The sequence below is a fragment of the Lactuca sativa genome, chromosome 7, assembly GCF_002870075.4.
Source record: "Lactuca sativa cultivar Salinas chromosome 7, Lsat_Salinas_v11, whole genome shotgun sequence".
NCBI classification, from domain to species: domain Eukaryota; kingdom Viridiplantae; phylum Streptophyta; class Magnoliopsida; order Asterales; family Asteraceae; genus Lactuca; species Lactuca sativa.
Window position 1 is genome coordinate 22,145,580 of NC_056629.2, and position 12,569 is coordinate 22,158,148.

At 34.5% G+C, this 12,569-nt stretch overlaps 1 protein-coding gene across 4 annotated transcripts in view; it reads left to right on the plus strand.

Moving 5' to 3' along the window:
• Positions 1-11,800: 11,800 nt before the first annotated feature.
• The window catches only part of LOC111890964 (tryptophan synthase beta chain 1), a 6,124-nt gene continuing 5,355 nt past the window's right edge, over positions 11,801-12,569 (plus strand). For 2 of the 4 annotated variants that reach the window (XM_023887042.3, XM_023887041.3), the window contains exons 1-2: positions 11,801-12,119; positions 12,340-12,569. The exon at positions 12,340-12,569 is cut by the window's right edge and continues 127 nt beyond it. In XM_023887042.3, coding sequence (XP_023742810.1) covers positions 11,853-12,119; positions 12,340-12,569 — 497 coding nt within the window. In that variant the 5' untranslated portion in view covers positions 11,801-11,852. The remainder of the gene's footprint in view (positions 12,120-12,339) is intronic. The other 2 variants (XM_023887043.3, XM_023887040.3) reach the window with 1 other exon arrangement.

The window sequence follows — 12,569 nt, forward strand, 5'->3', positions numbered from 1 at the left end:
AGGGAAGACTTGTTAGAGCCAAAAACAACATCAAACTTCTTCGAATCTTCTCCAAAACCGAAACCCAACTCAAGGTGAGCTTCATACCCCCTATTTTTCGGTTTTTATAAGTTTTGTGGGGGGGGGGGGGGAATACAAGCAAATGTATAGATCTATGAGTATATGTATGCTTTGTATGATTTCTATGTTTATTTACATGTTCTTATGTGATTATGGTGTTGAATCTAGTCAAAAAGTCCTTAAAACCGAGATTTGCATTAGGATGTATGAAACAAGTATAAAACATATTATTACACACAAATCATTTCTAGAAAAATAACCAAGTTGGTTAATATGAACTCCTTGGGCTAAAAATCCCATTTTTGGACTCAAAATGTTAAAAATATAAGGTTAAAGGGCCCAAAATGACAAAATACAAATTCTGATGGATGAAATCAGTCAAAACAGTTTCGATAATATATTTTTCTGGAAATATTCTCTTTGAAGGATTAAATGTGAATTTTTTAAGCATAATGGGCCAAAAATGAACTTTTCGGCCCAATAAAGCCCAAATTGCGAGATTTTCAAATTAGAGGGGCTGAAACTGTATTTTTCTGTAAAACAGGGGACTACTAGTGCTCCAAGTCCATTTCAAGGGTTAAAAATGCTTTTCATATTTAAAAGGGACCAAAGATGCAAAAATTTTCTATTTTGGGCCAAAAGTGTAAAAATTGCGAAAATAAGGGTTTCAGCCGAGAAAAATTTCATTTGAGGGACTAAAAATGTTTTTCAAATAACTTTGAGCTTAAAAATACCTTTTCTACAAGTTTTGATACTAAAGTGTCAAGAAAAATGGTTTAAGGACTAAAATAGAAATTCTTTTATACAAAGGGTCAAAAGTGTAAATTTATCCAAAAGAAAGGGGCTGCAAAATGTAAAATTCTAATGTTTTAAACAATAAATCCGACATGATGAAATACTAGTACCTCGACTATCGGCGAAATATAATACACCTTCAACACCAAAAATCGTTATCAAACGAATTGATTCGGTCTCGAATCAATAATGAATCCGAAATTACTAACACGACGATACTTCAATACACACGCGGAAATCTCGGGAATTCAATACACACAATTTCGGGAAGTCAATACACATGTGGGAATACACCAGACGTCGATACACCGTCTTTGGGCCCGAAAGTTTCAAATCGTGCTTGTTGGGCCTAGCTAGCCCAATGACATGATCTTTAGTCCCGAAGGAAACTCGCTTACATGTAGTTGGGTCTTATATGATCTAATTCCGTGTAAAAGGAATTTTACAGGCTTTGTGCTGTTGGACCGCAAGGGTCCTCTGGTGCTGCTAGTAAAGTCGAGAATTCACCAAATGCGAGTCGGGCTAAGGGCCCTTCGCATTCACGATAGCCTTGAACGACTTATGGAAAATATCGGGGGCTTCGCACCCTCTTTTCCTCCTCGGTTGTGGGGCTATGAGAAGTCCGGGTGATTGGATTAAGTGAATAGTGCGAACGACGCCTAAGGGATCGTTTGTATAGTTGTAAACTTGTCATTTTCATTAATGTGTGTTTATAACAATTCACAATCCATAATTAATCCAATGTCACCGGGACTCAACGAATACACCCGTCGCAACGAAATAACAAAATATAAATCATTTGATGCAAAGTATTAGGAAAACATCGGGTTTTCCTAGGGTTTTCAATTAATACACCTACGAGTTACATACCAAGTTTTACAAATTCTACTTTCACATCTATAGAAACAAACAAGCATACTTACGGATCTTCACCCTTTTTATACTATGCTCTTTTCAGAAAATATCGGATTTTCTGGTGATTTTCAAAACAATACAAACCACTATATTTCAAACATTACTTATGAACTCACCAACATTTCATATGTTGACGTTTTTTAAAATACTTGTATTCTCAGGTAATAGGTAAATCGAAAAAGGAAAAATGTACTCAGTAACGTCTTGCTGTTGTTTTAATTAGTATCAAACAATTTACTTTTGAGCATGTAATATTATGGATCAACGTACTGAATGTAAATGCTACAAGTTGTAATATTTCAATGCTTGGTAATGTATGATGTTATGTTTCATGTATATTCATTGTGATGGTATTCAATTGAGTCTCAATAGCCCTCGGACGTTTCCGCCGTCTGGTTCGGGGGTGTGACACGTCGTCATAGAGATACTCTCCTAAATTAGGATAAAATTTGTGCTCTTGGTCAATCGATCCACGATGAGCCAAATCGAATCCACCTCGCGTGCAGTCCGGGGCAACTTCATAATGAAATCCATGATAATCTCCTCTCATTTCCAGACGAGAATATCCAACGGCTGCATCTTGTCGTGAGGCCGCTGATGCATGACCTTGACTTTCCTGCAAATCAATCACCAACTGCCCGACTCCAAAGCCTAAGCCTGAGCCCTTACTAGCACAATAACCACTAACTGGTCTGCCTCGAAGAGTCACCATACAGAAAGTAGACCATAAAAACCATCAGAAAATGCATAAACAATATCGATTAATCTCATACTCTACAAGATTCCTGGTTTCATCGTAGTTCTCCTTGACTCGAGTACAGACGCTCTGCTTCCAGTAGTATGGGCCAATAATACCTTTGACATCTATATGCACTTTCCTCAAGTATTGCTTTGAATCCTCCAAGTCCCTCCTTATCCACATATACAACCCTCCACAAAACAAGGTTCCCAACACTAAATCTCTTCCTAGGTTTTCCTAGGGCAAACAAGTGAACAACACACCACTCTCCGCCATTAGCTGCCGAAGGAACTCCTAGCAACACCTTCGAACTAGCTTACGAATACAATTACATATCACCGGCACCAGATAATTCTTCGAATGAAAGGTATCACACTACAACGATGGGATTCAAACAAGAGCTACGCAATAGAGTTAAAACCTAACATTCTAAAACTATTTAGTTTTTTGTAATATGTAACTTAGAATATTCACTTAGCAGTTAGCTGAAGTTAGTGAGAACTCCTAAAAATCACATAGCAATCAACATTCGAGCATCGAGTAATCAAGCATAACCTAATCATACCATCTTATCACTGACTGATCAGTACTAGCATGCAAGTCTACAGACTCATACAGTAGGCGTATAAAGGCATCTCTTCTAGCATTCTATCATGAAAATTCTAAGCAGAGTCTTAGCCCTAACTAGCATGCGATTCACAGATTCATAAATCAAAGCAAATCATAAGACATGTATGGGTAATTTGGGAAAACATACTTGGGCTCGGTCGATTGCATGCACTACAACCTTTTCTTTTATTAGATACCCTTTTTTATTTAACATTTATTTTTGAATCTTTTTACCAAATCCTTAGTTTGACTTCAGACATACCCGAGAGTGCGTCCGAATCCCTCAAACTAAGGCTTTGATACCAACCTGTAACGTCCGAAAATTAAAACTGGTGGGATGTCAAGTCCACCAAGCAAATTACACCATTTGTTTGCAAATAAAACATAATATAATGGTAAAAGGGGTATCGATCCTCGGGGAAATGGTTGTATTCAATGACCAATGCAATCAAATAGAACTAGTGTAATAAAACTAACTAACTACAATTAAACTAAGGAGGGGGGGGGGGAGGTTGTGATTGCTTGGAAACTAAAAGACTTGAATAACTAAAAAACATGCAATTAAGCAAGATGGTGAGATGCTCAAATATTGGAGAGAATTGGTTAACCAAGGCAATTCAACACAATGAACATGTGTGTGTTGATCATTAGGATTCAATGTGAAGCTTATCGTTCATCTAAAATTGGTTATAGCAATCATGAAGCATGATATGCCAAGATTCCTCATAGGTAGTATGGAGGTTGGGGAAGCCCACAACACACCTTCTTAATCAAAATCAAGGATTCAACTGAAGCAATTGAACCCAAGAAAGTTGATTAGCCTTAAGAATGAAGGAATCCCCAATTCCTAGAGGATGTCAATGCTTACACATCTATAAAGGAGTTATGATCCATAAGCTAGAGATGATTTCTACCATCATAAAGCCTTTGTTTTAAGTAAATTAAATGGATCAATGCTAAACCAAAGAAATAAACTAACAATTGCTCATTTAAGTACCACGCTCATGATCAAAGTATTAAAAAAGCATAAGAAATATGAACCAGAATCATAAACATAAGATAAATGATAGTTAAGCATTAATCCTTCAAAATCCACAAATATCTAAGGGTTGTAGCCAAAGTTAACCAAAATGAAGAAACTAGCCATTCATGGCAACAAGATAACAATCACAAAATTGTTTTTGCATCAAGAAACTAACAATTAATTAGAAGTATGAGAATAATGTGTATCAATATCCCAAAAATAGCCTCCAATGCTCTGTAATGGTGGAAAATCAAAGTATGAATTGCTAGCCCTAACCCCAAAGTAAATCATGAACAAAATGACCAAAATCCCCCAAATTATGTAGTTGCGCGGGTACCCTCGCAAGTGTTATGCGACTGAGACTCCACCCTCACAAATGTTGTTGGAATGCTATTAACTCTTTTTTCTCCACTACACCACCCCACTACTCAAGAATCCCTTGGTCCCCTCCACACCTCACATGATTCAAATTTGGACAATCATCTTACAGGTTCAAATGTGGATAGTCCAAGCCCAAAATAAGAATCCAAGACCCATCTTCACAAGCTCACTTCATCCAAGTCTTCAACTCTTTAAGCCCAATTCTTCTTTGATGGATCCGCAAAGCCCAATGACGCCTTGAAAGCCCACAAATCCTGTCTCCAAGCTAATCCACAACCTCAACTAGCTCCAAAACCTTGCAAAATACCTCATGCAAAATAGAAAGTACCCGATAAGATCCATGATAAAGAAAATAAAGAACATACAATGCAATACTAATAAAAAGAGCTAAAAATACTAAAATAAACTATAAAAAGAAGGAAACAAAATAAACTATCAAAGACCAAAACTTTTCATTTTTAAATTAATAAAACGGTAATCCAAAAATTATCATCAAAACAAGGTGGAACAAAGTGTATCAAATACATCATAAAACATCAGAGACATCATAAAATATAGAATAAGGTGGTGTGTGCACTGCAATTATCCCGGGCTCTTCCCTTTTGAACCAGAAGTACCTAAAACATAAAATGAACAACTTAAGCACAAGCTTAGTGAGTTCCCCAAAATACCACATACCATACATAATAAACACATAATGGGCCTTACCCGTCATCGGGCCCTACCCGACATCATTCCCTACTAGGTATACAAATCTATCAGTCATCGGGCCCCGCCCGGTATACATATAATCATATGACAGATAAACACATAACACATGAAATAATCATAAAGATAACTAGCATACAAAATGGTCATCAAGCCCCACATGGTAAGCATACGACACATAACACATGCAAGAGTCACGCAAACATCTAGGATCCTAACATAACAAACCATGGGCCAACATTGGTGCCTTTGACCTACTAAACTCAGTGAGGAAACTCACCTCTAGATGCTGAATCACTCATGAATCTCTGACAAATGGTCCGGAAAATCCCCATGCTATCAGTATCAATAACATCCAATTATTAATTGGATTCTGGCCCATAACCAAGAGTCTAAGCTACTTGGCCCATAAACAGGGTAAAAGAACATTTACCCTTTATCTAACTTGGCTCAAGCCAAGACCCAACTCAACTAGTTAAAAGTCCTAAATCCTAAATGGAAACCCAAAGCCCAATTTATGGCCCAATCTTCCAAATTGTGCCCAAAACCCATCATGGGTCTAAATCCAAGGAAGCCCAACATACTAACCTCAAGTTCCAAAACAGAAGCATAATGGCCAAACCACGCCTAAACTTACAAATCCAAACTATGGCCCAATATCGAGAACGTCAAGCCCAAAAGCCCATCTGTTGAGTACACGGGGTGTACTCACCTCGTACGCTTAGCGTACTCCTTCTGGGGCTTGTATGTGCAGCATACCAGCTGGGTACGACCAACGTACTCCCCAGTTTGCCATCCTGCTCCATTAAGCACTTAATCAGTTGAGACCTCAAGCCAAACTCTCAAATATGATCCTAAGGGGGGACTTATTACATAAAGTCGGCAACTTTAGACTCATGCATGGCTTAATGGGACTCAAAAGCTCAAAAAGAGCTTAAGAAAGGTCTTAATACTTGCATGGACCAAAAACGTCCATAAAGTTTGCATTTTTATGAACATAGGGCCTAAATGGAGCTAAGATCTAGCATCCATTACTTCTAGAGTAGATAAAAAGCTAATTTTTACTTTAAAAGACTCAAAATACCTAAGAAACACCATCATGAAGATCTAACATAAATGACCATCAAGGTATGAGCTTTTTACCTCAGAAAGCTTGCAACTGAGAATGTAATCTTGGATCTACAAGCTTAAGCCACTCCTCCGAGTGTTCCTCATCTTCTTTTTCACCACAAAACACCAACAAATTACTCTTAAGCTCAAGAACTCACCAAATTATCTTAGGGTTTCGAGTTTAGGGTAAAGGGAGATGGAGGCTGGTCATAAGTGTCTAAAAGATGATATAATGAGGTTTAAACCCGTGATTAATCAGATAGGCTAGTACATCAAGCGTACTCATTGAGTACGCCCCACGTACAGACTAGGAGGACCAAAATGTTAACAATTTTGCATAAAGGTCTAGAAAAGAAACTTACCAAAACTTGAATGTTACGGATTTTTGGACAACTTATCATCAATTAACACTTTGGAAAAAAAATTATCTTTGAATTTTTTTAAGTTAATGTAAGATTTAAACTTGTTGAATTTGTGTTATAAATTAGTCATGTGTGGCTAATTTCCTTTCCATTTCTGGTTTTTAAATTCTAGAATAATTCTCGTTTGGATTGTGATGTGAACTTGATTTATATTTCATCTAGTGATCTTGGATTCAAACTTTATTACATGTTTAATTCATACTCTCTCTTAATTAATGGGTTTAGGGTTTGAATTATTCTTGTTATTAAAATTATGAAATCTGTATATCTTTTCTAGTTTGAAAGTAGTTACAAGCACTTAATTGGCTTTGAATGAATCAAAAGAAGTGTAATCAATGATTGAATGTTTTTACATTCCCGAGGATATGATGATGTTTGGCTGTCAAACCAACAAATAATGTGATAAAATAATAATATTAAAGCTCAAATCACTGCTATTTCTTATACTAAAGATAGTGTAGAGTAAGCAGGGTCGGTCCACAGGAATACAGGACTTCTTATCTTGTCATATTTTCACACAATATACAAATAATATTAAAATGGGGGATTGTGTTTGAACTTGAATTAAACTTCATAAATATGAAAGATTGATAACAAAACGCAGTAAAAGAAGTACATTTCTGATTTTGACTCTTATACATGTATTATGTTGAAAGATGTAATATGATTATAACTCATGTTCAATCTAGGTTGGTAAGTTAGATATTAATAAACTCTAATATCCAAAATTGGCAAAAGTATTTTATTCAAAACAAATTCTTCAAATAAAACTTCATTTAATTGATTCAATTCAAATAAGTTCTTGCATCAAATCATTAAATGACATTAAGTTCTTGCACTAATTACCAACAATGTTTAACATTCCTCTTAAGTTTGGGAATATAAACATTTAATCTTTGATTGCACTAATTTTGATCTAATTACGACCCAGTAAGTGTGTGTTACTAACATCAAATCATAAAACATATACGAATTTCATAATTTGATTAACTAGATTGACTAGAACCCTAATTCATTGATCAAGTGAAAAAGAGAACCAACCAAACACATGATTAAGATAAATCAAAGCTTACTAGATGTTAAACACAAATCAAATTCAAGTTAAAACCCAACAACACATACTTAAGAATTCAGATTCGGAAATGATAATGAAATTAACCACACATGTCTAGGTTGAACTACAAATCAAACAAGTTTAAACTTCAAATTGACTTACAAAAAGGAAATTAAAGTGTTTCCAAGTGTTAATGTACTTCCAAAAGCTCTGAAAATCGCCTTCTCTCTGCCCAAAATCCGACCTAACTTCCCACCAAAACCGATTGTCTGAATTATATGAGAGTAAAACTTCTTTAAAAACTGTCGAGACGTTTACACGGCCCGTGTAAATTAAAGGGTGCCATTTACATGGCCGTGTAAACAAGAAAAGTAGAATGCTCAATCCTTCCAGGCCTTCGAAGTAGAATGCTCTTGTATATACGTTTACACGGCCCGTGTAAATTATAAACTACCATTTACACGGCCGTGTAAACTCCTGTGAAGCCAACTTCTCTATTTCTTCATTCTCTCTCTCTTCAATGCTCCAAAACTTCTGAAACTTTGTCTCCAACTCTTTTTAACTTCCTCCATCAAAATCCAACCTTCAAAAATCCCTAAAATATCATAAAAGTGTGTGAATGGAATTGCATCATGAAAAATCCCGAAAAATATGCAAAATGCATGAGTTTAAATCTAAATACAATGCACTTTTATGAACTAAAACTACAAAATGAATGCATGAAATGCACCTAACAGATGAATATTGAGTATTATTGATAATAATTGCATGAAACATAATTCCATCTAATGATTTAGTTTAAGAACTTATTTATGTTAGATTAATTAGATGAGATTTCACTTGAAGATCATATTTTAAGTAACATACTTTTGACAATTCTAAATTACTAGAGCATATTAGTATTTTAATTACTAATCTAGATGAAATGAAAATTGATATTACATCACATCTAACAATATAGTACTTGAATATAATTTTAGAATTGGAGGTCCTTTTTACTTTTTGCCATTATCTTGTTTGCTATTCATTTATGAGGTTTCATTTGAAATTAACGAAACCCCCTTTCCAATGATTGATCTTATTTCGTGTGAAAATCCAGTTAAATAATTAGTCTCGTGTCTCAATGGTTCGACCCGTTTACTCTATTATATTTCGTAGTATATTGTAGCAATGACTTTTGTGTTATTCATACCCATTTTATTTGTTGGTTTGAAACCCAAACAAATATTCTATAGAAAAAACATCACAACTCTCTCTACCTAACCTCAAAAAACAAACTATTTTTTTCATTGGAAACTACACATTAAAAGCTTTCCAAGCATAAAAATACACTATTTTTGGACTTCTGTATTGTTCCAAATTTTTTGTTGTAGTTGGTTTAATTTTTTTTTTCAGACCATCGAACATTTTTTTTGTACAATGGATATCCTGTGGTAAAAACGTTATAACTCTCTCTACAAAAAATACCGTATTTTCCATTGAAAACTAAACAAGTAGAAATTTTCAAGAATATATACTACTTGTTGAAGTTGGTCCAAAAAACACACATTTTTTTTGGGATGGGGATGTACTTTGTTAAAATTGATGAATCTAAAAAAACCTCAAACTCTTCATGGGACCTAAAATACTAAAAGACTTCATGAATAACTTAAAAATATCAAATATTTCACTACACGCATATGAAATCTCAAGAGGCTTGAGAATCCTAAAAGCTTGGTCAAATTCGACAATTTTATATCTATTAGACAAACCACATAACATCCACTACAAAATCCCAAAAGCCAACTAGAACTTTCCAAACATATATGATTCACAATGTGGTCACTTTTATATTGTTCCAACTTCTTGTTGAAGTTGGTAAAAAACACATGATTTGGAAAGAAAAACGAACTTTATTAAAAATTAATGATTCTAAACAAAAACTTCAAGTAATAGTTGTATTTATAGAAGATCTCCTTGGATTTTTTTATATAACCTTTTTTTTTCACTTTTAATTTTTTTTAAAAGTGCACAACCTCTTTAACCTTAAAATACACACCGTGACAAAATGTCTCTCTCTCTCTCTCTCTCTCTCTCTCTATATATATATATATATATATATATATATATATATATATATATATATATATATATATATATATATATATATATATATATATATATAACCATTTGTGCTTAAAATGCTTAAAAGGTATAGGTTAGTGAAATAATGTGACCTCATATCATCTTTTGCCATATTAAGAGACTATCTTTTCATCTTGTTAAATGTAATTTGAGAACTGAAAACCCAAATGGATAATTCGAGCAAAGTGAAGAAGACGAGGGACAAGGGGATAAGTGTTGGAGTAGGTCAAGGGATGTTAGGTCCAAAGTCATATGTGTAGCTGGGCTTGACTCACCTATAAATACATGTGGAGCCTCATATTAACTCTCCAAAAAAGCCATTGTGGAAAGTGGAGATACTTCAACATATAGAGCCATTTATAAGACCGTGTCACACTGATATGAAATACACTATCACTCCCGCTCAGAGGCAGAGATTCAATGAGGACTGACATGGATGTGTTGAGATACGAGGGTACAGGATACCAACTCTGATACCATGTAAATATATGTGGAACCTCATATTAACTGTCCAAAAGAGCCCTCATGAGAGAGGGGAGACTTCAACATATGTAACCACTTATAAGACCGTATCATACTATATGAGATACTGTAACAATGTCTGTTCGAATAGTGTATTGTACTTTGCCTAAATAATACAACCGATAAATAAGGCTTTATTACAATATCATTTTCAAGCTCGTGGATAAGAATACTCCCTCTTATCATGTAAACGTCTGTCACATTGACAAAACCATGTTACATGCTCTATCTTTACATGTATTTAGTTCTCATTTATTCCTGATAGTTGTTCATATGCTAGTTAGCCTCTCTAGCTAGAATGCATAACAATTAGGTCAAATAACATTTTAACTTTTACTTATTATCTTGGAGCAAACCCATGTTGAAAATTGATGCATACATTAGCGTAACCCAAATTAGATGCGTACATTAAAGTAAACCCAAATTTGGTGTAAACATATTTAAAAAAAACATTTTTTACACCAAATTTGGGGTAACATATGATATATATACAATTATATACAATGGAGATACTCTGTCACGCACTTACCTTGTTATTAAAACATAGGTGAAAAACCACAACATATTTATCAAAACAATTATGGATTTACGAATTAAAAAAGTTATTAGTAAAAACTCGGGATGGATTACAAAAGGATCAAATTATGTGTTTTTTCTCCCACCGCAAAACCGGGTAACCATGTAAATAAAAAGTTTTTATTAGGCCAAAAAAATGTTAAATAACTAAATCGGTAAAATAATAAAAATACATCGTAATTTTCTTATATTTTATTGTCAAATGTACTAAATGAATAGAAATCAAACATTAGAACGATCTTAACTTTGCTTTCTAAGTGTGTTTATATACTTTATAAATGTTTTCAACCGTTTCTTTCTATATCAAACTTGATAGACAACAATAATAATTTTCTGAGAATTATATTCAATAGAAATAAAGCTCTTCCTTAAAATCTCAGCGACCCTATGTTATAATAATTGAACTTGAATTTTATTAAATTGATTTTATATTTTGCTTATCTGAAAATTCCTTTTTTTGCCGCAGATTGTTTGCTCAATCCGGGCCGGATTTGCCAATATATTTTAGACTAGTTAATAGAATGATGAATTATTGAAGATTTATGCACCACAGGAACCACACCCGAACATTAATTTATGCAACGACGTGGTCATAAATGAGTCTTTTATCATGATATAAAGTTCACAGCATGGGGCCGTTCCTTCTTGAAAAGAAGCCATCATGTATTCATGTTGTTTGTAAGCTGACTAAGCTCAAAGTACGTACATAATCGTCTTTAAAACGTGTCAATTAAAATCAACTCCTGACTTGCATTATATATGCATATAACGTTAGCCACTACTTACTATAGCTAACTTCAAATCTTAATTAAAATGGCATGCAATTTCCCAATGGTATCTCTCCCTTGTGTGAGAAAAGTGATACCTGCAGGCCACGAGCCATTGACTTTGAACACAAACCTAAATTTCAGAAGTACATCTTTTACCAAGAAACCGAATAGTCATGTGGTGCAAGAGAAAACTCCCACTCCAGGAAAGTTCGGAAGCTTTGGTGGGAAGTTTGTACCCGAAATCCTGATCGCCCCTTTAGAAAAACTTGAAGCTGAATTCAACTCCATTTTGGAGGATCATGAGTTTAAGGTTAGTCACCAAATCTTTTTTCAAGCAATCTTTAGCCACGATTAAATTTGAAGGCCAAGCCACGTATATGACAATTCGTTGGAAAGTATTATGGGTATGAATTCAGTTAAGATTGGTAATATGCTTAACAATTAGCCAATGATTCTTATATTCATAAGATTTGTTAATCTTTATCAACACAAAAAGAAATTGATTTGATTTTTAAATATGATCAACATAGGCGGAGCTAGCAGCTGCACTAAGGGATTACGTTGGACGTGAAACTCCTTTGTACCATGCCCATAATCTCACAGATCATTACAAGAACATCAACGGAGAAGGGCCTGAAATATATCTTAAAAGAGAGGATCTCGGCCATGGAGGATCATATAAGATGAGCAACGTCATTGCACAAGCACTTTTGGCCAAACGAATGGGCCAAAAGAGCGTTATAACAGCTACGAGTGCTGG